At 40.8% G+C, this 27293-nt stretch overlaps 1 protein-coding gene across 1 annotated transcript in view; it reads left to right on the forward strand.

The window, feature by feature from the left end:
- Window positions 1-9220: 9220 nt before the first annotated feature.
- LOC121520102 (NACHT, LRR and PYD domains-containing protein 12-like) overlaps window positions 9221-27293 on the forward strand; it is a 35985-nt gene continuing 17912 nt past the window's right edge. The window contains 6 exon segments of the mRNA XM_041803378.1: window positions 9221-9298; window positions 15437-15547; window positions 23777-23852; window positions 23974-24190; window positions 24418-26197; window positions 26280-26447. Of these exon segments, the coding sequence (XP_041659312.1) occupies window positions 15444-15547; window positions 23777-23852; window positions 23974-24190; window positions 24418-26197; window positions 26280-26447 (2345 nt within the window). The 5' untranslated portion in view covers window positions 9221-9298; window positions 15437-15443.

Consider the following 27293-nt stretch of genomic DNA (forward strand, 5'->3'; position numbering starts at 1 on the left):
TAAATAAATTTTATTTCTGAACATTTGTGTTATTTAAAATACACAAACAGGAAAAAAATCACAAAAATTCAAAACAAATCCAATACAGTATACCAAAAACACCAACAGACCAAAAACAACCAACCTGCCCTCTAACAAAAAGAAAAATAACAAAGGAATGTGTCCATGTCAGTGCCAGCAGTTAGTAATGTCCATGAATCACACAGAGGTCATAAGGAGAGTCCATCAGTCCCAAGTTGTCCCACATAGCTGAGTGAGGCACAGAGCAAAGACCAGAGGACCAAAGACCAGTATGTTTCAGACAGAGCTGCTCATAGCGATTATGTACAGGAAAGCACAAAGAAACACAGTCAGTTGCTAGTTTGGCATTTCTCCTTCCTTATGTAATCAACGAAAGAGCCCCAAATCTTAAGAAACTTTGAATGAGAGTTAGACAAAGAATAGTTGATTTCTTCAAGATACAGATAGGAAATGATATCATTTAACCAAGTTTTAAAACAAGGAGGTGAAGTGGATTTCCACTCTTTCAAAATAACTGGGGATTGTTGCAAGGTAGAGGGAAGGGTCAGGGAATGATTGGAGCAACCCAGTATCACAGTAAGGCTGTCAGGGGTCAGGTCTATACCATAAATAACACTGTACAGATGAAAAATATTGTTCCAGAAGCCTCTAAGTTTAGGACATGGCCATAAAAGATGTCCCAGAGTTCCATCATCCAACCTACATTTGTCACATGTAGCAGAAACAGAGGGAAGAAGCTTGTTTCATTTAGTCATGGAGTAATGTAGCTGGTGAATGACTTTAAACTGGATGAGTTGAAGTTTAGCACTAATAGAACAAGACTTGGTCCCTGTCAGACCCTTGGCCCACAGCTCATCTGAAATCTCCACACCAGAGTCTTTAACCCACGCTTCTTTAATATGGAGAGATGAGGTTGTTGAAGAATAAAGATGAACATAGCTGTGATATTAATTGTTTTGAGGTGGGAGGTTTGGTCATTATATCATAAAAAGATGTTTTTTAGGTAATGAATCTGAAACAGAGAGAGAGCCTAAAAACATTTCTGATTTGAAGAAAGCAAAAAAATGACCTGGAGGAAGATGAAATTATGACTGTAGTTGTGCAAAAGATTTAAAGTGATTGTTATAAAAGATCCTTAATAATGTACAAGCCCCTGTCCAACCAACGTGTAAAACCAGTATCCATCAAACCTGGCTTAAATCCACACGTGGACAAAATTGTTGGTACCCCTCTGTAAATGAAAGAAAAACTCACAATGGTCACAGAAATAACTTGAATCTGACAAAAGTAATAATAAATAAAAATTCAATGAAAATTATCCAATGAAAATCAGACATTGCTTTTGAACTGTGGTTCAACAGAATTATTTTAAAAAACAAACTCATGAAACAGGCCTGGACAAAAATGATGGTACCCCTAGAAAAGATGAGACCATAGGGACATGTTCAACCAAGGTGTGTCCTCTAATTAGCATCACAGGTGTCTACAAACTTGTAATCAGTCAGTCGGCCTATTTAAAGGGTGACAAGTAGTCACTGTGCTGTTTGGTGACATGGTGTGTACCACACTAAACATGGACCAGAGGAAGCCAAGGAGAGAGTTGTCTCAGATTAGAAAGAAAATTATAGACAAGCATGTTAAAGGTAAAGGCTATAAGACCATCTCCAAGCAGCCTGATGTTCCTGTGACTACAGTTGCACATATTATTCAGAAATTTAAGATCCACGGGACTGTAGCCAACCTCCCTGGACATGGCCACAGGAGGAAAACTGATGACAAATCAAAGAGATGGATAATACGAATGGTAACAAAAGAGCCCAGAACAACCTCCAAAGACATTAGAGGTGACCTCCAAGGTCAAGGTACATCAGTGTCAGATCGCACCATCCGTCAATGTTTGAGCCAAAGTGGACTTCATGGGAGACGACCAAGGAGGACACCACTGTTGAAAACAAATCATAAAAAAGCCAGACTGGAATTTGCCAAACTGCATGTTGACAAGCCACAAAGCTTCTGGGAGAATGTCCTATGGACAGACAAGACAAAACTGGAACTTTTTGGCAAGGCACATCAGCTCTATGTTCACAGACGCACAAATGAAGCATACCAAGAAAAGAACATTGTCCCTACTGTGAAACATGGAGGAGACTCTGTTATGTTCTGGGGCTGCTTTGCTGCATCTGGCACAGAGTGTCTTGAATCTGTGCAGGGTACAATGAAATCTCAAGACTATCAAGGTATTCTAGAGAGAAATGTGCTGCCCAGTGTCAGAAAGCTTGCACACTAAAAACTCCTGGGTTAAAAACAACCCAAATTGGGTTGTTTTTAACCCAACCTCGGGGTAAAAAGTGACCGGCACTTTCCTGTGTTAATTTAACCAGGAAAAATGTGTTATTCATTTAACCCAGAATAATGGGTTGAATAGTCAACCCAATAGTTCGTTATGTTAACTACAGTTCTGGGTTGTTTAACACAGAATGTTGGGTTGACAGATAGGAATGGGGGGAAGTCCGCATCTTCTGGGTACTTGTCTAGTTTTATTTTGTGGTAAGCAGTAATGAGGAATGGCTCCCAACTAAGGTAGATGAGTTTGACAAGCTCTCACACAGATAGCATGAGCATGACCCATTCTTTTTTTTAATTCTCAACCAGAGATATAGTCACATTGGTCTGCAACATTGACCCCCTCACTCATGGTTTCATACTTCAAAAAACACTCTTCACTAAAAACATCAAGTAATAAACTAAACATGCATAATTCTATAATGTTCATGTTTATTGCAAAGTTGTACTTATGCATGCTTTGTGGACATAGACAGTGGTCCAGTTCAGCCTATTACTTTCTCCCTGGTAGAGTGGAGGCATGATGACGCAAAGCATTGGCTATGCCACATATGCAGTCATGATGTAAGTATTGCCTGCTGGTGCCAACAGATGCACTGACAGTCTCACCCATGGTTTTGGAGAATTTTGAGCTACAGGGTGTTAACCCAGAGTATGGGTTACTCTGATATGTTAAGCCAGAAATATAATTAACTCAAGCAACCCAGAAATTGGAATTACCCTTTCAACCAGAAAATGGGTTCATTTCTGAAAATTAACACAGAAATACAGCCCAACCCTTGCAACCCAGAAATTGTGTTTATTAAATAACACAGAATTTTTAGAGTGTGGTCTCAGTCGCAGGTCTTGCAACAGGATAATGACCCAAAACACACAGCTAAAAACACCCAAGAATGGCTAAGAGCAAAACATTGGACTATTCTGAAGTGGCCTTCTATGAGCCCTGATCTAAATCCTATTGAACATCTGTGGAAGGAGCTGAAACATGGCGTCTGGAGAAGGCACCCTTCAAACCTGAGACAACTGGAGCAGTTTGTTCATGAGGAGTGGGCCAAAATACCTGCTGAGAGGTGCAGAAGTCTCACTGAAAGTTACAGAAATCATTTGATTGCAGTGATTGCCTCAAAAGGTTGTGCAACAAAATATTAAGTTAAGGGTACCATCATTTTTGTCCAGGCCTGTTTCATGAGTTTGTTTTTTAAAATAATTCTGTTGAACCACAGTTCAAAAGCAATGTCTGATTTTTAATTGGTTAATTTTCATTGAATTTTTATTTATTATTACTTTTGTCAGATTCAAGTTATTTCTGTGACCATTGTGGGTTTTTCTTTCATTTTACAGAGGGGTACCAACAATTTTGTCCATGTGTGTAAGGGGTTCTGGCAGATTGGAGCATAGGTAGACAGTTCCAGGAGACCCAGCACACCCCTAATCTGCTTACGGATCTTACACATTTTACGGAAAATGAAATCACCCTTCAACTTTTTAGAAGATAAATTGATCTTAGAACATAAAATGGATGACAAAGAGGCCTCTGTAAGTTTAGTAGCTTTATCATGTTTAACTAGCGACCAGTTAGGATGGGGCGCATTGGCCTTTTCGGTCAAAGCTGGAACATGAGTCCAGAAAATCCATACTCTAGCATCGCAGGCCCAGCAGTAATGAGGGAATACAGGGAGGCCTAGTCCACCTTCAGCAGAGGGCTTCTAAAGATATGCCTTAGAGACACCAGGAGGTTTGTGATCTCATTCTTTCATTGTTTCTTTGGGTCAAGTTTGGCTGAATCTTTGCTTTACTTCAACTCAGTTTGGTGTGTTGCTGATACTCAGGGAGACTAGTTCACTGTTATTTGACTTAGTAGATTAGTTTTGATTCTCCCTCCATTTGAATCCATTTGTTTTTACAAACCTAACTCACCCTGAGTTAACTGTCTGATCGTTCCAGGGTTCATGACCTTCTGATTATAAAGTGGATTGTGACTCACTGAGTAAGAGGCTCCATCAGAGCTGATATGAGAACATGCAGGATATGACAAACATTTCCTATAAAGATTGAACTGATGTTTAGTTTCATCACCTTCCTCTCTTCCTCTGGTAGAAGAAGTAAAAATGTTGCATAACCTTTTGAACTTTAACCTTAACATAGAGTACGGAACGTAAACTGTCAAGAGTAGATGAATACAGCTGTTTATGTATATTTATTTACATTAAATAAACAGCTTAACAAATAATGTTTAGGGAGAACATTTGTTGTGTGTTTCCCCCTTTTCTAATCCTCAGGACACTCCCCTATCTTCTTAACCCCCTATCACATGAATTTTTATTCTGAAAAAATATTTCACCCTACTTTTTGGTAGCTTGGGGGTTCTTTTTAAGGGGTCAACCCCCCCACAACAGTATTTGGTGTAGAACTGCTGTTGCTGTGGATGCAGGTGCAGTGGTGGATGTAAACAGACCATCTGCTATAAAAGACAGTCAATCATACAGAATCACAATAGGACTTCTCCAGCCTTCCAAGAAAGGACTCACAAAACACTGACATCTCCACATACACCATAGCAAACTCATTTACATTAAAGATGATATCTGACTGGATGATCTCCAATTCAAAATACTCATTATTACATCAATAATCACTAGTCCTGGTCTCTAGGACCCTTTATCGCTGCGTCTCGCTTGATTTATTTGATCAACTGGATTTACAACAAGCTGATCATTTGGTTCAGATGTAATGAAGAAGACAAACAATTAAACATGCAGGCTGGGATGTTTCCAGGTCCAGAGCTGGGAACCACTGCTTCAGCATAACTGCTCTAATAGTGGTGGACCTAACTGCATAATGTTGCCCTGAGGCAACGGACCAAAAAACATATTTTTGGTAACTAGAAAATATCAAAATATGTCTTTGAACAATAAAAATACTTCCTAACCAATTAAAGCATATGCACATATTTTTTTTATTTGTAACGTTTTTTTCTATTTAATCATGTGAAATAACAGGATTCAACTTGCTGATCTCTGGCGCCATGTCCTACGCAATTTTGGCTCCAAAAAGGGGCGCTCCAGCCCCCCATAAAATATGACAAGAACTGCTAATCTTTTTATTATTGCTAACAAATAGTTCTTGTGATATTACATTTAAAAAATAACACCAAGAAACTATAGGGGGAAGTGTAATGACAAAGTAACTGGTTTGTTGCCTAATGGCAACTCTATGCAATAAAGCGTTCATGAGAATCTTGGCCCAGATTTAGAAAATCTTTAACCACTCAAATGTACTGATTAAAAAGATGTTGATGTCACTTAATGGTTTAAGTACATAATTTCATACAAATACCACAAAAGGTAGAACAAATCAACTAAAATTCAAATTTATAAAGAAATAAACGACAAAAAATATCCAGGGTATTGGATACACTATTTCAGCATTGAAACATAACATTTCTGAACTTCTCACCTCAACACAACTCATCTGTGTGACTGTGCATCAGCACAAATGTGTTTTAAGCACAAGATCCACACTACCTCCTGTGATATGCTGCAAAGCACTTCTGGTATGTGTTCAAACATAGGAAAAAAAAAAACATTGCATTTCTGGCAATTCCACCTTGACACACCCATGACCTCATCCACACTGTGTTTGTAAGACAGTCTTGTTGACTGATGAGTGCCGTGCAACCCTGGATGGTCCAGATGGAGGAGTAGTGGATGGTTGGTGGATGGCCACCATGTCCCAACAAGGCTGTGATGTCAGCAAGGAGGGGGCGGAGTCATGTTTTGGGCTGGAATCATGAGGAGAGAGCTGGTAGACCCCTTTAGGGTCCCTGAAGGTGTGAAAATGACCTCTGCCAAGTATGTAGAGTTTCTGACCGACCACTTTCTTCCATGGTACAAAAAGAAGAACCATGCCTTCTGTAGCAAAATTATCTTCATGCATGACAATGAACCACCTTTGGAGCATCCTCAAGCTAAAGCTCTATGAAGGTGGGGGGCAGTTCACATCAAAACAGCAGCTCTGGGAGGATATTCTGACATCCTGCAAATAAATTCAAGCAGAAACTCTCCAAAAACTCATAAGTTCGATGGATGCAAGAATAGTGAAGGTGATATCAGAGAAGGGCTCCTATGTTAACATGGAACTTGACCTGTTCAGACGTTTTTGATTGAAATAGCTTTGATTTCAGTAAATATGACCTCCTAATGCTGCAAATTCAACAAATGACCATTTTCAGTTCTTTAAAACCTAAAAAATCTTTTAAAACTCTGTCGTGCTTAATAATGTGGAGCAGTGCATTTTGAGGTTTTTATTTAAAAAAAAAATAACGGTTATCATTATGAAGTTTGTACTAAAACATTTGAATTATGCGCTAACGCCTGATGACTTGAAAAACACTGTCATTTACGTTAATATTTAGGAAAATAAGAGAAAAATGTCATTTGCATAATAATGTGGAAAGCGGTGTAAAGCACAGTTAGATTATTCCTTGGCTCCTCAGTTTGGCCTCCTCAACAATCAGACGGCAGAACTGAATGAGGTCTGATATGAGAAGATTGATGATTTAGATTGGAGCCACATGATTATTCTTTACCTGAGGAAAATATAGAAACAGAAGATAAGAAGTTGTAAACCTGATATGAAGTCCATCATCCAGGATGGACATTGTCATGGTCTCATACTGCAGTAGCAGCCTTCTCAAGTCTCATTCTCTGTGTGTGTCCAGTTTATACAGCACCTACAAACAATATTCACCTCCTTGGATGTTAAACCCTTTCACTGATTTTATAAATCAAACATGGTCATAGTTTGGCTTTTTCTACAAAAATCCTCTTTAATATCAAAGTGAAAACAGATTTCTATACAAAAATGTCAATTAAATAAAAATATGTGATAAATAAATGACTGAAAAAATATTCAGCCCCTACAAGTCTGTATTCAGTAGAGAAATAATGCAATATATATAATTACTGCCACCAGAGGGCGTCCTAATGCCACTAATACAGTACTTCAGAATAAAGACTTAAAATACATGATGAAACAGAAGATTTTGGTGAAATCAACCATCAGTGGAGTTAGGGGGGCTACATGGGCTTAAGCCCCGGATGTTTTCATTAAAGCCCCAAACTGTTTTGGTCTCAGAGCGACTCGCTCCATCGTTTAATTATTGATTGTTCATGAATTTGGGATGAAGTGAGTGCTCTTATTGTTAATATGCAGTCTTTGGTAAATGCCGGGGCTGCAGTCCTGAAACCAAAGTTGAATGAAGAAACGTTCAGCATAGAGGACAGCAGATGGTCAGAATCCAGGTAAAGTTTCTAAAGTCTGATTTAGTAGACAGCCAACATACAGCACGTTCATTCAGCCTGAGCTCACAGCTCGTTCACGTCGTGTGTCTGCTTGTGTCTGTGCCGTTTCAGTCAGACTCACCACTCTGATTAAAGCTACAAACACAGACACGTCCGTCACATGAAGCAGTTAGATTATGGAGCTAGAACTGAGAACATAAATATGCATCCTCCACGTTTCAGACAACACTCTTTTCTTAGCATAGACTTTAACATTTGGTTAAAGCTGTGTTTAAAACACTGCAGTCAGACATGAACCATCTAGAATAAAGGATGATCTAAAAGAGGGGAGATTAAACTTCTACTCATGATTTAGCCTGGGTCCACTCTTTACTGTGTTTCTGCTGAAGTGTGAGCTGACTGTAGACTGGAGAGGTTCAAATCAGATAGAAACACTAACTTTTTTATTCTTTCAAATATTGGCTATTATGAAAGTCTGACAGGATTTGATTTCTAATTGAACTTGGATCTTCTACAGAAAAATCTGATGTGGCTTTTAGACTCTAGAAGATGGTTTGATTTTGTGTTAGGATGATTTAGTCTGACCTTATTGACTCCAATCATGGAAACAGTTCATTGATGTGACTAAGATACATATAAAACTTGATCTTTAATAGTAGTATAATGGTGATAAATGTAAAACTGCTTGTTTTTCTATTTTCCTCTTTCAGTGGAGCAAACTTCCATCCAGGAGTAAAAGAGTGGAGCAGAGAGAGAAAGGGAGAGAATGAAAGAAGATTAGAGGAGGAAGAGAGAGCAGAAAACAGAGAGAGTCAGAAAGGAATAGATCAGAGTATAGATGATCAGTCCCATTTGAAATTCTCTTCTGCTATTTGCCTTTGGGAATTTTAAAAACATACGTAATAGGGTTACAGGTGTAAACTCAACACTTCTGTGTTTATTATTAGATAAGGTATATGGGCTACTCAACACTTTAACATGATCAGAATTGTTTTAAGAGCTACTTTAAGTTCTCCCAAATAAAATATGTGCATTCATGAATACAAATGGAGTAAATCAGTGAAAATAGCATCTGTAAAGCAGGAAAAATCTCAGCAGGAGAATGTCCCCAGACTCCCCTAGTCTTGGGCTAAGCCCCTGATGTTGGCGACTCCTAGCTCCACCCCTGACCTCAACTCCACACAGACTACAGCAATCTCTGTGTGCAGCTTGGATGAAAGCTTACAGACATTTTCCTGCATTCTTGCTGTTGGCAACATTTCATCTAAGTCACACAACATTTCACCATCTAAACTCTACAAACATGATTAGTTTGAACTGATCCTCCCCAGCTGACAGCTTTGAACTCAAAGAAAAGTTGGGACACATCAGACATTTCTGTGAGTGAATCTCTAATGTCCGACTACCAGTGAATGCAGCACCAGGTGAGTGCAGCCCTCCCCTCCCCCACTCGGATGTTACTTTTGTGTTCATGCAGAAACGTCTCACAGTGAGTGAGCAGTCATCAGGTCTAATCAGAAAAGTTCAGGTCTAAAGGAAACCAGACTAATCCGGATCAACAACAACACTTCTTCATGTGTGTGGGACGGTAGCTCGGTCTGACGGAGCTCTGGGGGACAGAGGAAGACCAGGTATGGATTTACAGTCATGGAAAAAATTATTAGACCACCCTTGTTTTCTTCAATTTCTTGTTTATTTTAATGCCTGGTACAACTAAAGGTACATTTGTTTGGACAAATATAATGATAACAACAAAAATAGCTCATAAGAGTTTAATTTAAGAGCTGATATCTAGCCATTTTCCATGGTTTTCTTGATAATAACCAAAATCACTTCAGTTCTTACATCAATAGCTGTGGCATTGTACTGCCAAAAACAGTGCTTTTAGGCATTCCATGTTTTCTTTTCTGTCTGTTCGTCACATGATACACACAGGAGTTAGTACTTGATTGTATAACCATTGTTTTTGATGACTGCAGCCATGCGTCTTGGCATGCTCTCCACCAGCTTCTGACATTGTTCTGCTGTCACAGCAGCCCATTCCTGTTGCAAAAATTCAACCAAATTTGCTTTGTTTTTGGGCTTGTGGTTCTCCATTTTGAGTTTGATGACGTTCCACAGGTTTTCAGTTGGGTTAGATCTGGTGATTGAGCAGGCCAAGGCATGGTTTGAATGTTCTAGTTCTCCATCCAGGCTTTAACTGACCTTGCCGTGTGGCAAGGGGCATTGTCTTGTTGGAAAATCAAGTCATTCGAGGCAGGAAAGAGTTTATCAGTTGATGGAAGAAGACTGTTTTCAAGAGTAGCCCTGTACGTGACCTGGTTCATTCACCCTTCACACAAATCTATTTGCCCTGTTCCACCCATACTGAAACAACCCCAGATCATCACTGATCCACCTCCATGTTTTACTGTAGGGGCAAGACATCCTGGTTTGTAGGCTTCTCCAGGCCTCCTCCAAACCAGTAAGTTGGCTGGAGTGGGCATCAACTCAAAATTGGATTAATCACTGAAGAAAACCTTAGCCCAATCATCAACAGTCCAATCCTTGTGATCTCTAGCAAAGAGTCTTTAGTTGATGAAGGGCTTCTTCTGTGTCCTGTGTGACTTCAAGAAGTCAGTTTCAAACTGTCCTTGCTGAACAAGTCACATTTCTCGACAGTGCCCACTCATTTTTAAGGTCCCTGGAGGTCTGACGATGTTTCCTGACACAGGAACTGATGAGTGCATGGTCCTCTCGTGGGATAGAAAGACGCTTCCTGCCTTGACCAGCTAGCAATTTGGTAGTACCATGTTTGGCTTGCTTTTTTTTTTTTTTTTTTTTTTTGGTGTAATGAACGGCTGTCTTGGAGATCTTCAGTTTTTTGGCTACCTGTCTCTCACTCATACCAATTTCCAGCAGTGCCAAGATGGCTGCCTTTGTGGCTTCACGTAATTCTTTTGTTTTAGGCATTATGTTAGAGCTGACAACTTCTGAGTTGTGCTATGGCTTGAATGTAAGCAGTAAACCACTCTAGGCCTTTGCATGTGCAGTGCTGCTTATGACATGAAATGGCCTCTTATATACCCTGGGAATACAATTAAGCTTAAGCATATCAATAGGACATAAATTATTATGGAATCAGCTGCATTTTTTGTCATGTTCATTGTATTCTTCAGGTAATATGCCTTTAGTGGTATCAGGCATTAAAATGAACAAGAAATTGAAGAAAACAAGGGTGGTCTAATATTTGTTTCCATCACTGTAAAGTCTGACTTTAGTTTTCCTAAAGGGAGGTTACTCCAAGCTGAGACAGAGGAGTTATTTATTTATTTTAGTGATCCAGAGAGAGAGCTAGGCTCCATTCACACTGACTCAGACACTAAAACTAACAGTCTTTTATCAGACCATCAATACCAGGAAAAACTGGGTCATCTGAGTCCTAGCTCACATACCACGGGATAAAAACAGCATTTCCTCAGACACAAGACCGCCCATAAGGGGGATAAAGGAGAGAGCTTTCTGCTGCCCTGACTAATAGGGGGCCATGGAGGCCAGCAGAATAATCTATGTACACAGTAGGAATCACATTTTCAATCAATGAACTTCACATTGAACTTAATGATTAGGAAAGTAATGTTAGACTTCATGGCTAGGACATAATGTGCACAAATGTCAGGATGCATGAAGTAGAAAAAACTGAGAGAACTTGGCTAGAAATGGGTAAAAAGTGTTTTTTGGACCCAGAAATCAGGAGACTACTAGACAGTTCATAGAAGGTTTGTTCATTGTCCCAGACACAGACACAGAAAACATGTAGAAAACTGAAGAACCCCTGCAGGCTGTGGCTGCTGGAGGCTGGCTGAACGCTGTGCTGGAGACCAGAGCAGAATGAGGCAGCGAGGCACCGATCTGAATAAAGCACGTAAGAAAATATGATCAGAATGGATGGTGTGCTAACAAACACTAGGAGAAACTTCCACCTAGAAAGCTGGACTCTGGCTCTACAGAATGAGACGCAGTTATCTGGCAGAGTAGTGGAGGCTGAACTGGTCTTTCTGGAGATGTGAGTGACATTAGGTGTGCCGCTGCACTCAGCCAGAAAGTCAGTCAGCCACGCCCCCGAGCCACAGCCTGCACTGCTGGAGAGAAACAGAATGGACAGGAGAAAAACCAAAGACCAGCAGGAACTTTCTAGATCAGAACCAAAATACATTCACAGTAAACTCAGCAGAACTAAAAGTTGAAAAAAATTTACATAAAGGGGCAAGAATAGGTAGAACGTAATAAGGGAGGTTATTGCAAAAAATGTGTTGTATAAATCAGGGGCCAGTTTAGACCAAAAGGGAGACAAATGTTTGAAGCAATCGACAGTAAAAATATGCAAAAAGCTGAAAAGAGATGAATTAGAAATGGTCAAAAAATTGAAAAAATGGGCAAAAAGTGGCAAATATGGGTGAAAAATGGCAATACTGGTTTAAATGTGGCAAACTTGTACCAACATGAGAACCCAAAAATACCTTGACACACTTTTCAGCTCCAACATGATTAAACAGTTAGCCAGGATGCTAGCACCAATGCTACTGATCCAACACACATGATATGATATCATCAATAAATCACAAGTGGGGAGGAAACATTCTCTGGGTTTATCAGGGGTCCATTCTCTGGGTTTATCAGAGACCATTCTCTGGGTTTATCAGGGTCCATTCTCTGGGTTTATCAGAGACCATTCTCTGGGTTTATCAGGGTCCATTCTCTGGGTTCATCAGGGTCCCTTCTCTGGGTTTATCAGGGGCCCATTCTCTGGGTTTATCAGGGTCCATTCTCTGGGTTCATCAGGGGCCATTCTCTGGGTTAATCAGGGTCCATTCTCTTGGTTTATCAGGGGCCATTCTCTGGGATTGTCAGGGGCCATTCTCTGGGATTGTCAGGGGCCATTCTCTGGGTTTATCAGGGTCCATTCTCTTGGTTTATCAGGGTCCATTCTCTGGGTTTATCAGGGTCCATTCTCTTGGTTTATCAGGGGCCATTCTCTGGGATTGTCAGGGGCCATTCTCTGGGATTGTCAGGGGCCATTCTCTGGGTTTATCAGGGTCCATTCTCTGGGTTTATCAGGGTCTATTCTCTTGGTTTATCAGGGTCCATTCTCTGGGTTTATCAGGGTCCATTCTCTGGGTTAATCAGGGTTCCTTCTCTTGGTTTATCAGGGTCCATTCTCTGGGTTTATCAGGGTTCATTCTCTTGGTTTATCAGGGTCCATTCTCTGGGTTTATCAGGGTCCATTCTCTTGGTTTATCAGGGTCCATTCTCTGGGTTTATCAGGGTCCATTCTCTTGGTTCATCAGGGGCCATTCTCTGGGATTGTCAGGGGCCATTCTCTGGGTTTATCAGGGTCCATTCTCTTGGTTCATCAGGGGCCATTCTCTGGGATTGTCAGGGGCCATTCTCTGGGTTTATCAGGGTCCATTCTCTTGGTTTATCAGGGGCCATTCTCTGGGATTGTCAGGGGCCATTCTCAGGGTTTATCAGGGTCCATTCTCTTGGTTTATCAGGGGCCATTCTTTGGGTTTATCAGGGTCCATTCTCTGGGTTTATCAGTGATCCGTTCTTTGGGTTTATCAGGGTCCATTCTCTGTGTTTATCAGGGTCCATTCTCTGGGATTATCAGGGTCCATTCTCTGTGTTTATCAGGGTCCATTCGCTGGGTTTGTCAGGGTCCCTTCTCTGGGTTTATCAGGGGCCCATTCTCTGGGTTTATCAGGGTCCATTCTCTGGGTTTATCAGGGGCCATTCTCTGGGATTGTCAGGGGCCATTCTCTGGGTTTATCAGAGTCCATTCTCTGGGTTAATCAGGGTCCATTCTCTTGGTTTGTCAGGGGCCATTCTCTGGGATTGTCAGGGTTCATTCTCTTGGTTTGTCAGGGGCCATTCTCTGGGATTGTCAGGGGCCATTCTCTGGGATTGTCAGGGGCCATTCTCTGGGATTGTCAGGGTCCATTCTCTGGGTTTATCAGGGTCCATTCTCTGGGTTTATCAGGGTCCATTCTCTGGGTTTATCAGGGTCCATTCTCTGGGTTTATCAGGGTTCATTCTCTGGGTTTATCAGGGTCCATTCTCTGGGTTTATCAGGGTCCATTCTCTGGGTTAATCAGGGTTCATTCTCTGGGTTTATCAGGGTCCATTCTCTGGGTTTATCAGGGTCCATTCTCTGGGTTTATCAGGGTTCATTCTCTTGGTTTATCAGGGTCCATTCTCTGGGTTTATCAGGGTCCATTCTCTGGGTTAATCAGGGTTCATTCTCTGGGTTTATCAGGGTCCATTCTCTGGGTTTATCAGGGTCCATTCTCTGGGTTTATCAGGGTCCATTCTCTGGGTTTATCAGGGTCCATTTTCTGGGTTTATCAGGGTCCATTCTCTGGGTTTATCAGGGTTCATTCTCTGGGTTTATCAGGGTCCATTCTCTGGGTTTATCAGGGTCCATTCTCTTGGTTTATCAGGGTCCATTCTCTTGGTTTATCAGGGTTCATTCTCTTGGTTTATCAGGGTCCATTCTCTGGGTTTATCAGGGTCCATTCTCTGGGTTTATCAGGGTCCATTCTCTTGGTTTATCAGGGGCCATTCTCTGGGATTGTCAGGGGCCATTCTCTGGGTTTATCAGGGTCCATTCTCTGGGTTTATCAGGGTCCATTCTCTGGGTTTATCAGGGTCCATTCTCTGGGTTTATCAGGGTCCATTCTCTGGGTTTATCAGGGGTCCATTCTTTGGGTATGTCAGGATTCCAGCCAGTTCTGTGGGAGGGTCTGCTTGTACACACATTTGACCACATTGGTACAGCCTTTGTCCCGCGGGCGTCATATGTAAGAGCAGCAGTCAGAGCTGATCATAAACTGAAGTCTACAACTGTGGGTAATTCTATCCATGATTAAAATGATCATTACTCCGAATTTATAAAAATAAAATAAAAAAAGTAAAATGAGTCTGTTCTCAGAAAACATGCTTACTTAGCCTGTACTCAACAAGAAGTCACAATGTTAGAGAGCCAAAAAAGTTTGACACAACTAATATTTAGCAGTAACTTTACTTTTAAGTAGATTTGTGTTATAGAATTTATTCCACATTTAGCATCTGAAACCCAAAAATGTCAGGTGAAGCAACCGTCTGAATAAATAAACAGATTACTGACACTGTTAAAAATGACATGTAATTGTGAGAAATTCAAGTTCGATTACTCTGGCATGATTTTGTGGTTGAAATCTTTGAAATCAATACATTTTATTGAAATGGTTTTTTTAAATCTAGTAAGGTCATCAAAAACTTTTGTCCTGAATTTTCAAGTTCCTAAATGTCAGGGTGGATCAACTGTAATCATGGGACCATATTTTAAAATGACGTGATAAAACAGATTATACTATAATTTATCATTGATTTAACTCCAGCTGACACTCATGGCAGAGGGAAATGGTTTGTAGATCCTTTTTAAGTAAAGATAACAATATTTTTCAGTCACAGGTGAGCAGGTACACTTTCACTGTCAGGTGGTACAACCAAGGTAAAACAGCAACATTTTATTTTAACATAAAATTTCTTCATGTTATTTTAAAAATATTTGGTATAAAAAAAAATCATAACATTTAGAATGTTTGGGCACTTAGCTATTTAATTTTAAATCAGTTGCAGATGTCAGATGTTGCCACATCAATGAATGGAGCCTGATATGTCACTGACCAATAAACATATCACCTCTATATAAACATATCAATAATTAAACATATCTTGTTGTTTTTCAGTATCAGGATGGAGGAGCAGAGCCCAGACTCTCCTGAACCCAGCTGTGTGTCCATGAAGAGTGACCGGTCTGCTTATCGCTCTATTAACTTCAAACAATCTGCAGATGGAAGGTAAGAAATGATGAAATAAAAACTATAGATATGATGACCACGTCACTGTTGTCTCTCATTCATCATCATCTCTCCATCATCATAGAAATAATCCAGGAGGGTTTGATTTTATAGTTTTAAATGAACAGTGGTTACAGTTGAGTTCATCAGTTTATGAGGACTAACATGGTCACTGAGAAGTGTTGGAGCCACAGTGTGTTGAAATAATTTGAGTGTATTTCTGACTTTGAACAGTAGATGGAGCTCTAGCTCATAGTGAGTATAAAGACAGGAAACTGCATTCAGGTCCATGAATGAAAACATGGAGTTTTTGAACCATGTGAACCTGAGTAACCTCAATGAAATGGACATTTGATGTTTATTATTTTGAGCTTGGATGAGGTGGAACTTTATTATTGTTGATTGTGTTCAAATTGGAGTTCTCTAAATAAAATGATTGACGAACGTTTAATCTGAAAATAGACTCCTACTAATCCTGCATTGGATTGGATAGTGGCTATTCTAGGGAGTGGCTTAGCAAACGGTCACTTATAATCCACTGCTGATCAAACAGGGTATTCCTCCTCAATCATCATCATCATCATCACTGCTTCATAGCAGATTAACTACTGAACAACAGCTAACATGATCTTATCATCACTATATAAACATATTATCTATATGGTTTTTTTTTTAATTAAATATTTTTAATATTTATTTATGACAATACACACAGGTACAAGCCCTGACATATACAAACAAACAACATTAACATATTCACAACAACACAACATATAAGGGAGATCAGTGCATGCTCATACTTAAATAAATGTTCAGTTCATTGTCAAAAGGTTCAAACTGTCCTATACAGGGGTAGATCCGTTTTCAAAAACAAGACAAATACAAGCACAGCATTTCTTATATTAACCAGATTTGAGAGTCAATCAGATCAGATCAGATTAAATCAGATCAATATTTGCGATGATGATATGTGCCCCCACACCTGCTTCCAAATGGTTTCAGAGCTAAACTTGGTGTCAGTTAGTGTATCTGTTATTCGCTCCATGCCTAGAAGATTAAAAAACTCAAATATCCATGTTTCTATAGAGAAGCATTTTGGTTTATGAATTTTCCAGTTTGACAAAATCATTCTTTTTGCAGCCAAGAAGGCTAAACCAACTGTCTTCCTTTCTTGTCTTGTTTTTAATTGTACAGCTCTATGACCCAACAGACACACAGATGGACATGGAGCAATATTTACATTAATGATCACTGAAATTAACTTACAGACTTCTGTCCAAAATAACTTGACTGCAGGGCAGAGCCATAACAAATGCATCAAATTTCCCACTTGTCCACATTTATGCCAACAAAGACTTGAAACATTTGGGTCTATTCTTTTAAGTCTAGAGGGAGTAATATAAGCTCTATGAAGAATTTTCAGCTGTATTACTCTACCTCGGACTGACTTTGAGGTTGTTTTAATGTCACGCCAAATGTTTTCCCACTCTGCAGAAGTAAATTTGACCCCTAAATCAAGTTCCCATTGTGACTCTGTCTTTGAGTTCGGGTTTGGGGAAGAATGAAGCAGCAACTTACATAAACCTGAGACTGCTCCTCTGTTTGATGATAAAAATCTGAATTTTTTTATCAATGTCATAATTATAATCAAAATACTCTTTGGGAAATTTGGAAACAATTGACTTTAACTGGGAGTACTGTAAAAAACTATTTATATTCAAGTTATATCTTCTTCTAAGTTCCTCAAAGTGCAGAATCTCTCTGTTCTCTATGATTTGATAAATTTCTGTGATATTGTGATTGCACCATACCATATTGGCCAGTGGACTCCCTGCAGCTTTAAACACATTGTTATACCATATCGGGGAGGATGTTCATTCTTTTATGAATTTCTCTGCTTATGTCACATGAGAACTTAATAACACAATTGTCCAGTTTTTTAGATGGAGCAGGGGTGTACCAAAGTGAAGATAATGACACAAATTTGTTCTTCTCCTTTACAAGATGTTCTTCCAGCCAGTCCCAACTTCCTTTGTCTCTACTCTTTTTATAGCCCCAAGTAAGTGAATACCTGGCATTAAATGCAAGATAATACAAATAAACATCAGGGATTCCAAGACCCCCTTTGTCTCTTGGTTGGGATCATTTTTTCTGATTAATTCTAGGCTTCTTGTTATTCCATAGAAAAGAAAGGAACATTCTGTTGACATTATCAAACCAAGATTTCTGAATAAACATAGGAATAGAGGACACAAAAAAATTCAATCTTGGAAGTACATGCATCTTTAACACTTCTGCCCTACCCCATAAGGACAGGGGCAGAGCAGACCATCTTTTAAGGTCTTCCTTTATGTTAATCAATAGAGGTTTGGCATTTAAGTCCCATATTTCATTGATAGGTGATCTAATTTTTATTCCCAAATATTTCATGCCTTCTGCTCTCCAGACAAAGGGAGCAGATCCAAGATCTGTAAAATGTGTAAGCATGTTCAAAGGTATGGCTTCACTTTTAGTCCAATTTATTTTGTGACCTGATAGGCTACCAAATGAGTTAATTATTTCTAAAACTCTTGGTATAGAGTGTGCAGGTTTTGACAAAGTCAACAAAATGTCATCTGCATACATAATTAATTTGAAATCATGGCCACCAATCAAAATGCCTGTAATTTCTTTGTCTTGTTGGATAGCACATGCCAACGGTTCTAAGGCTAAAATAAAAAGAAAAGGAGATAGGGGACAACCTTGTCTAGTAGGCTAAAGTTGAAAGGGAGCTGAAATCATGCCATTGCTCTTTATTGCTGAGACAGGTTCCTGATATAGTGCTCTGATCCACTGTAAACACCTTGGACCGAAACCATATCTGGAGAGAGTCTCGAACAGGTACGACCACTCAATTCGATCAAAAGCTTTCTCAGCATCCAGTGAAATTGCTACCACTGGATGCTGAGGAGAGCTAGCCGTCTGCATGGTTTGCAGGAGCCTTCGCATATTGTCGGATAGAAGCCGCCCACGGATAAAGCCAACTTGAATTAAATGAATTAAATTTGTAACAACTTCTTCCAGCCGTTTTGCTAACATTTTTGCAAAAATGTTATAATCATTATTAAGCAAACTTATCGGCCCATAGTTTTTCACATCTAAGTGGTCTTTCCCTGGTTTTGGTAGCAATGATATGATGGCTGTCCGCATTGTTGGTGGCATAATCTGTTCCTCCACAGCATGATTAAACAAGCAAAAAAGCATAGGCATGAGTTCTTTTGAAAAACACTTATAAAATTCTGCAGTGTACCATCATTACCAGGTGCTTTACTGTTTGATAGAGATTTAATTGTGTTGTGAATTTCTTCCTCAGAGATAGGTGCCTCCAGTTTTCCTTGATTTTCTTCCTTCAACTTTGGTAAAATTAATTTATTTAAGAAACTGTTTAAATCTTGTTGTTTGGCCTTATATTCAGATTTATACAAGGATGAAAAATAACTTCTAAAGGTATCATTAATAACTCCCTGATCTCTAGTAATCATACCAGTACTGTCCCTTAAAGAAATAATGGAGTGTTTTTGTTCAAGTTTTTTTAATTGATAAGCAAGCATCTTCCCTGCCTTTTCTCCGTCTTCATAATGTGACCTTCTCAATTTATATAAAGAAAAAGCAGACTCCTCATGTAACATTGCTTGTGCCTCTGCCCTTGTCAAAAGTAATTCCTGTTTAAAAGAATTATTCAATGGTTCTCTCATATGTTTCAACTCAAGATCTTTAAGCTCTGATAGCATTTCATATTTCCTCCTCATCTTGTCCTTGTTTTTATATGATGCATAACTGATAATCCAGCCCCGACAGGTTGCTTTAAATGCCTCCCAGACTGTTGAAATAGGAGTTACTGGGTTCATATTTATTTCAATAAATTCTTTGATATTCTTTGTAATTAATGTGACAAAAGTATCATCTTTTAACAATGAGTTGTTAAAACTCCAGTGTTTAGGCTTGGATTTCCTTTCATTGGTGGGACAAAAAGTTATTGAGATTGGGGCATGATCTGAGATGAGGAGACTATGAATTGTAGAGTCTGAAACATTTGCAATTAAGGAATTTGATAAAAGGAGATAGTCTATTCGAGAATAGGAATTATGATTCTTTGAATAGAATGTATATTCTCTTGATTTTGTATTAAATAAGCGCCACACATCAATAATTGACTGTGTCTCTAGTAGCTCTTTAAAGGCTTGAGAGAGAGATTTATCAGCTGGTAGGGGTGAACTTGAGCGGTCCATTGGTGCATTGCTTACCAAGTTAAAATCCCCTCCCACTAATAGTGGTACATTTTTAAACTGAGTTAGCAAGATATTTATTGAGGACAAGAAACTGGCCTGTGCCAGATTTGGAGCATATAAATTCATCAAAATAATTTTACTATTCTCCAGTTCTCCTGAGACTATCACCCATCTTCCTTCTTTATCTGTGATCACGTCCAAGACAGTGAACAGTACTTTCTTAGAAATGAGAATGCAAACCCCTTTCGAGGCACTTGTACCTGGAGAGAAGAAAATTTGTCCCACCCAGCGTTGTTTTAACTTTAAAGACTCTTGTTTGGAAAGATGTGTTTCTTGTAACAGTGCTATGTCACAATCAAGAGATTTTAAGTGAGATAGGACTTTAAATCTTTTCACTGGATTTTGGATTCCATTTATATTCCAATAGATTACTTTAATTTTATTCATGGCCATTAAGAATATTTGATAAGAGAAATAAAACCTACATAGGTTCTTTTTCCCCCTTTGGAGGTAGCGAGGGCGCATGCACTACCGGAGGGAAAGGGAAGACATGCAAAGACACACAGAACATACCAAATAACACACAGACAACAAAAATAACCCACAGTAGGCAGATTGAACATAATTAACAATAAGATGAAAGTCCATATCATCTTCAGTCCATGATAGTCGGGTGTAGGCGCAGTATGATTGATAACCAGATTATAACCATTTCGATTAGTAGGATTTAAATCACGGGGGGACCCACAAAAAGTAAACAGCCTATGCGTAAAGGGGAAATCACCACTACAAACTTAAATTCCAAACAGCTAAATACTGAAAGAGGATCTATGCACATTTAGTTGCTTCTTAGTTTCGTATAAGTTTTCTTGACTAATAAACAAACAAACAAAACATAAGAAAAAAAAAAATCCCCTAATAAATTATTTGCAGCGTATATGCTGACCATAGATCGACCTAAAATATCTGTAATTGAACGAGATCACAGTAGCCTATATTATAAACTCAGTTTGAAACTAAGAGACGGAAAAAGGAGGGCCAAAAGGATCTCCGTTCTCATCATGAACTCACTGTACAAAGTCACCCCGGGCCAGCCTCGGGTGCGCTGGTACCGGAAGGGGTCTCTCCCTGCAGCCGCTTCTGCAGCTCCTTCCGTGCCAGCTCAGGGTTGTTGTAAATAATCTTTTCTCCATCAATAGTAACTACCAGCCGGGCAGGATGCAATACTCCAACCCTTATTCTCCTCCTTTTTAAGTCTTCGATCAAGTCATTATATTCAGCGCGTTGCCTCCGCACCTCTGCCGATAGATCTTGTCGAATAAAAAAAGGTTGACCTTGCCAGGAAAGAGATTTCCCCTTCCTCACTGCAGCCAGGATCTTCTGCTTGTCACCCCATCTCAACAGGCGCACAATTATGTTGCGAGGTGGATCCCCCGGATCCAGACGAGGCCGGAGAGCACGGTGGGCCCGGTCCACTTCAGGTGCCGGCTCATTCTCACCCAGTACATGTTGAAACACACGGCCCAGCAGCCCACTCAGATCATCCGCCTCAATTCCTTCTTTCAGGCCTATTATTCTGATGTTGTTCCTCCTACTGCGTGATTCTAGGTCGTCAACACGCTGGCACAGTGATGAAACTTTTTTGGATAGTTCTTTAACCAACATGTTCTCTTTTCCAAAATCATCCTCCAAAGCACTTATACGTTGCTCCGCATTGGTGACTCTGTGCTTCACTGTATTAAAATCTTTGGAGAGGGTTTTGATTGCAGAGTTGATCTCTTCAAGTTTAGTATTCATGGAGGCTTGATGGCTTTGAAAAGCGTTTGTCAAACATTTCGCCCATGCAGGAGCCTCCTCGTCAGTGTCTGTATCAGACAGGTGCGTCCTCGTTGCACTCATGTCTGTATTCTTTGTTTTAGTTGCTTTGCTTCTCTGTCTTGTTGCCCGATCTAAAGACATCCGTTTTGACAAATACTTTCCAGTCCGTTCTTGACAAATTGCTGCCCGATTTGAGCTGTTTTTGAGTTAAAATTCTCCGGTCTGGTAAGCAACCCACACTAAAACGCCATGTTCACCTGTCCATAGTCACGTGACCGTCCAGTCACATATTATCTCTATGTAAACATATCTTGTTGTTTTTTAGTATCAGGATGGAGGAGCAGAGTCCAGACTCTCCTGAACCCAGCTGTGTGTCCATGAAAAGTGACCGGTCTAAAGATGCCCTGATTAACTTCAAACAATCTGCAGATGAAAGGTAAGAAATGATGAAATAAACGGACAGATACGTTGACATGTTATCAGTGTGGTGAGTCCCAGGGGCCCACAGGCAGTGAACTTAGAGGGTCTTATGAAAACCAGTGGATCCCAAATAATTCTTTTGTTCTTTGTAAAATTAATGATTTTAACTTGGTCTTATACACTGCCTGGCCAAAAAAAAGTTGCCACCCGGATTGAACTAAGCAAATAGGTACGAGCCTCCTATTAGATAATTACTGCATGGGCGATTATCTTTAAGCTGGCAACAAGTTATTTAACCCCAGCTGATGCAATGAGTAACTTCTCATTTCTTAAACAACCATGTCGAAAGACACATCCTGTGGTCGTAGAAAAGATGTTAGTCTGTCTAAGAAGGGTCAAATCATTGGCATGCAAAAAAGGCTTCAGTTTGCTAGGGAGCATAAAGATTGGACTCTGGAGGAATGGAAGAAGGTCATGTGGTCTGATGAGTCCAGATTTACCCTGTTCCAGAGTGATGGGTGCATCAGGGTAAGAAGAGAGGCAGGTGAAGTGATGCACCCATCATGCCTAGTGCCTACTGTACAAACCTGTGGGGGCAGTGCTATGATCTGGGGTTGCTGCAGTTGGTCAGGTCTAGGTTCAGCAACATTATGTGCCTAAAGAATGAAGTCAGCTGACTACCTGAATATACTGAATGACCAGGTTATTCCATCAATGGATTTTGTCTTCCCTAATGGCACGGGCATATCCCAAGATGACAATGCCAGGACTCGTCAAGCTCAAATTGTGAAAGAGTGGTTCAGGGAGCATGAGACATCATTTTCACACATGGATTGGCCACCACAGAGTCCAGACCTTAACCCCTTTGAGAATCTTTGGGATGTGCTGGAGAAGGCTTTGCGCAGTGGTCAGACTCTCCCATCATCAATACAAGATCTTGGTGAAAAATTAATGCAACACTGGATGGAAATAAATCTTGTGACATTGCAGAAGCTGATTGAAACAATGCCACAGCGAATGCTGCTGTAATCAAAGCTAAAGGGGGTCCAACAAAATATTAGAGTGTGTGACCTCTTTTTGGTGGCGACTTTTTTTTTTTGTTTTTTTGGCAAGGCAGTGTATAAGACAGTGTTATGAGCCAGTGAGGGCTAGTTTCAATAAACAAGAACAGATCTTTGTCTGGACAGGTGTTCTACCTGAAGGTAACCAGTTTTTGACCCAGAGTTGTTGAAATGTTTGAATGACAATTACAGTTTAATGACATAATGTAGTGGAGCAGCAATGAATGAGCAGTGTTAAAACGTACATTTAGTCTCAGATGTGGTTTTGTTGGTGTCCTCAGCCAGGGTCCTCTGTTAGACCGGTTCAAAGCCAAGTGTGAAATGGACAGGATGAGGGTCAGCACCTCCAAGTTCTTCCAGGGGGTAGTTGTAGTTCTCTAAGTAGCCTGAGGTTGACAACTAGAGGAGGGTCTCCATCTTTGAGTAGAGGGGCCACCACAACAGACTGCCAAGACTTTGGAGATCTCCTTTGAGCCAATGGAGTTTAAGTAAGAGGTGTTAGGGGTCAGTTATTGAGGATCTGATCTCTTTCAATAAGCCTACATCCATACCAGAGTAAATGTGTGATTATCATTTAAAGCTCCTACATTTACCCTGTGCCATTTTGTTGAGCTCTCAAACTCTGTCATTAAATGTCCTTAAAGCTGATATTTTTTCTCCAGAGGTCAGCTGGAAACATCAGAGTTCTTCAATGATCAGTCCAAGCAGCATCAAACAGAGCTGGACTCCATATTTATGGTGTGTACATCATCATTTCCAGTGGAGCACATCTATCTAGATATCATGGTAAAGTGTTTTTCAGTCTGTCTGATCAAACACAGGCTGTCCTCTAAACATTCAGATTGTCTTTGTGTTCCAGCTGCTGGAGGAGAACATTATCACCTTTGTGAAGAAGGAACTGAAGAGATTTCAGAAGGCTCTGAGTCAGGAGAACCCAGAACGTCACAGTGAGGATGAGGAGGTGTTGGTTGGTGAAGATGAAGAGCAGAGGAGCAGCAGAGAGGCTTTTGTGAAGATCACAGAGAACTTCCTGAGGAGAATGAAGCAGTACGAGCTGGCTGACTGTCTGAGGAACAGTAAGTTTTTCAAAGTAAAAAGGAAACGTAGATTTAAGATGATGGAGAGATGAAGAGGAGGTTTACATTTCCACACTCTGCTTTAATATTCTGCACATACCCACTGAACATCTGATGAGATTTTTGGATGAAACTGATGGAGGAAGAAGAACTGCACAGCCTCTCTTTTAGATTACAGCTTTTTGCAGGATCAGCTCATTCACATCATTTGTTGCTTGTTCTTTCAGGAACTCCTGCTTCAGTTTGCCAACATAAACTCAAGTCTAACCTGAAGGAGAAGTTCCAGTGTGTGTTTGAGGGGATCACTAAAGCAGGAAACCCAACCCTTCTGAATCAGATCTACACAGAGCTCTACATCACCGAGGGAGGGACTGGAGAGGTCAACCATGAACACGAGGTCAGACAGATGGAAACAACATCCAGGAAAGCACACAGAGCAGAAACAACCATCAGACAAGAAGACATCTTTAAAGCTCCACCTGGAAGAGATGAACCAATCAGAAGAGTGATGACGAAGGGCGTGGCTGGCATTGGGAAAACAGTCTTAACCCAGAAGTTCAGTCTGGACTGGGCTGAAGGCAAAGCCAACCAGGACATCCAGTTCACATTTCCATTCACTTTCAGAGAGCTGAATGTGCTGAAAGAGAAAAAGTTCAGCTTGGTGGAGCTCCTTCATCACTTCTTTAATGAAACCAAAGAAGCAGGACTCTGCAGGTTTGAAGACTTCCAGGTCCTGTTCATCTTTGACGGTCTGGACGAGTGTCGACTTCCTCTGGACTTCAACAAAACTAAAATCCTAACTGATGTCACAAAGTCCACCTCAGTGGATGTGCTGCTGACAAACCTCATCAGGGGGAACCTGCTTCCATCTGCTCGCCTCTGGATAACCACACGACCTGCAGCAGCCAATCAGATCCCTCCTGGGTGTGTTGACATGGTGACAGAGGTCAGAGGGTTCACTGACCCTCAGAAGGAGGAGTACTTCAGGAAGAGATTCAGAGATGAGGAGCAGGCCAGCAGGATCATCTCCCACATCAAGACATCCCAAAGCCTCCACATCATGTGCCACATCCCGGTCTTCTGCTGGATCACTGCTACAGTTCTGGAGGATCTGCTGAAGACCAGAGAGGGAGGAGAGCTGCCCAAGACCCTGACTGAGATGTTCATCTACTTCCTGGTGGTTCAGTCCAAAGTGAAGAGCATCAAGTATGATGGAGGAGCTGAGACAGATCCACATTGGAGTCCAGACAGCAGGAAGATGATGGAGTCTCTGGGAAAACTGGCTTTTGAGCAGCTGCAGAAAGGGAACCTGATCTTCTATGAACCAGACCTGACAGAGTGTGGCATCGATATGAGAGCAGCCTCGGTGTACTCAGGAGTGTTCACACAGGTCTTCAGAGAGGAGAGAGGACTGTACCAGGACACAGTGTTCTGCTTCATCCATCTGAGTGTTCAGGAGTTTCTGGCTGCTCTTCATGTCCATCAGACCTTCATCAACTCTGGAGTCAATCTGATGGAAGAAGAACAAACACCATCCAGATCTACAATGACACAGCTCTACCAGAGTGCTGTGGACCAGGCCTTACTGAGCCCAAATGGACACCTGGACTTGTTTCTCCGCTTCCTCCTGGGTCTGTCACTGACCACCAATCAGAATCTCCTATGAGGTCTGCTGACACAAACAGGAAGTGGCTCATGGACCAGACGGGAAACAGTCCAGTACATCAAGACAAAGATCAATGAGGATCTGTCTGCAGAGAAGAGCATCAATCTGTTCCACTGTCTGAATGAACTGAATGATCGTTCTCTGGTGGAGCAGATCCAAGAGTCCCTGAGATCAGGACGTCTCTCCACAGATGAACTGTCTCCTGCTCAGTGGTCAGCTCTGGTCTTCATCTTACTGTCATCAGAAAAAGATCTGGACGTGTTTGACCTGAAGAAATACTCTGCTTCAGAGGAGGCTCTTCTGAGGCTGCTGCCAGTGGTCAAAGCCTCCAACAAAGCTCTGTAGGTGAACTCACAACTGCACTGATAAAAGTAGTCTGTATTTAGAAACATCAACTTATTTCTACCTCTGTTTCTGTTCTAGACTGAGTGGCTGTAACCTCTCAGAGAGAAGCTGTGGAGCTCTGTCCTCAGTCCTCAGCTCCTCCAGTCTCAGAGATCTGGACCTGAGTACCAACGACCTGCAGGATTCAGGAGTGATGCTGCTGTCTTCTGGACTGGAGAGTCCACACTGCAGACTGGACTCTCTCAGGTTAGTGCAACAACAATGACAACTGTGTCAAAGTCTCCCAACTAGAAAGGTGTAGGAAGTCCAGAAACCTGTGGGACTCAATGAAAAAGATGAGGACCATGTCCCCTGCTAAGAGCAGTATTAATGTGTTCAATGAGGGAGAAAGGGCAAATGAGTGAAATGATTTTTACTGCAGGTTTGAAACTAGAGACTTCTCACAGGAACAAAAAGAAGCTTTGGTCATTTTCGCTGCACTGAACTCTAGTGACTGTTGACCAGCATGTTGTGGAGAGACTTTTTTCACTCATCTGTCCTGATAAGGCACCAGGACCAGACGGCATCTCTGGCCTGAAATCCTGCAGTAAAGAATCTGCAGAGGCCTGGTGCCCCATCTAGCAGAAATCTCTGGACACACATTCTGTTCCTTCTTTGTGGAAGCGCTCTGTTATTATTCCTGTTCCTAAAAACCAAGCTGTAAGGAGAATCATGACTTTGGCCCAGCAGCTCTAACTTCAGTTGTAATGAAGTGTTTTGAGTAAATTGTGATGAATCTGGTGAAAGAGGAGGTCAGCTGGTTTTTAGATCCTTTTCAGTTTGCATACAGGAACAACAGAGGAACAGATAATGCCATCATAGCTGTGACACATTTCATTCATCAGCATTTAGAAGATCCTGCCTCTTATACACCTCTTTTATTTGTTGATTTTCGGTTGGTGTTATTTATTGATACTCAGTGTCTTATGTTGAAGTGTTTTTCATTCTGGCTGCAGTGTGGGTGAAGAGCCAAAGACAAATGTCTCACTCTGTGGAACACTAAAGTTGATCTGATCTTAGGACGGGGTGTTAGAGACTCAAAGTACCATGAGC

The sequence above is a fragment of the Cheilinus undulatus genome, linkage group 13 (assembly GCF_018320785.1).
Source record: "Cheilinus undulatus linkage group 13, ASM1832078v1, whole genome shotgun sequence".
In the NCBI taxonomy this organism is placed as follows: domain Eukaryota; kingdom Metazoa; phylum Chordata; class Actinopteri; order Labriformes; family Labridae; genus Cheilinus; species Cheilinus undulatus.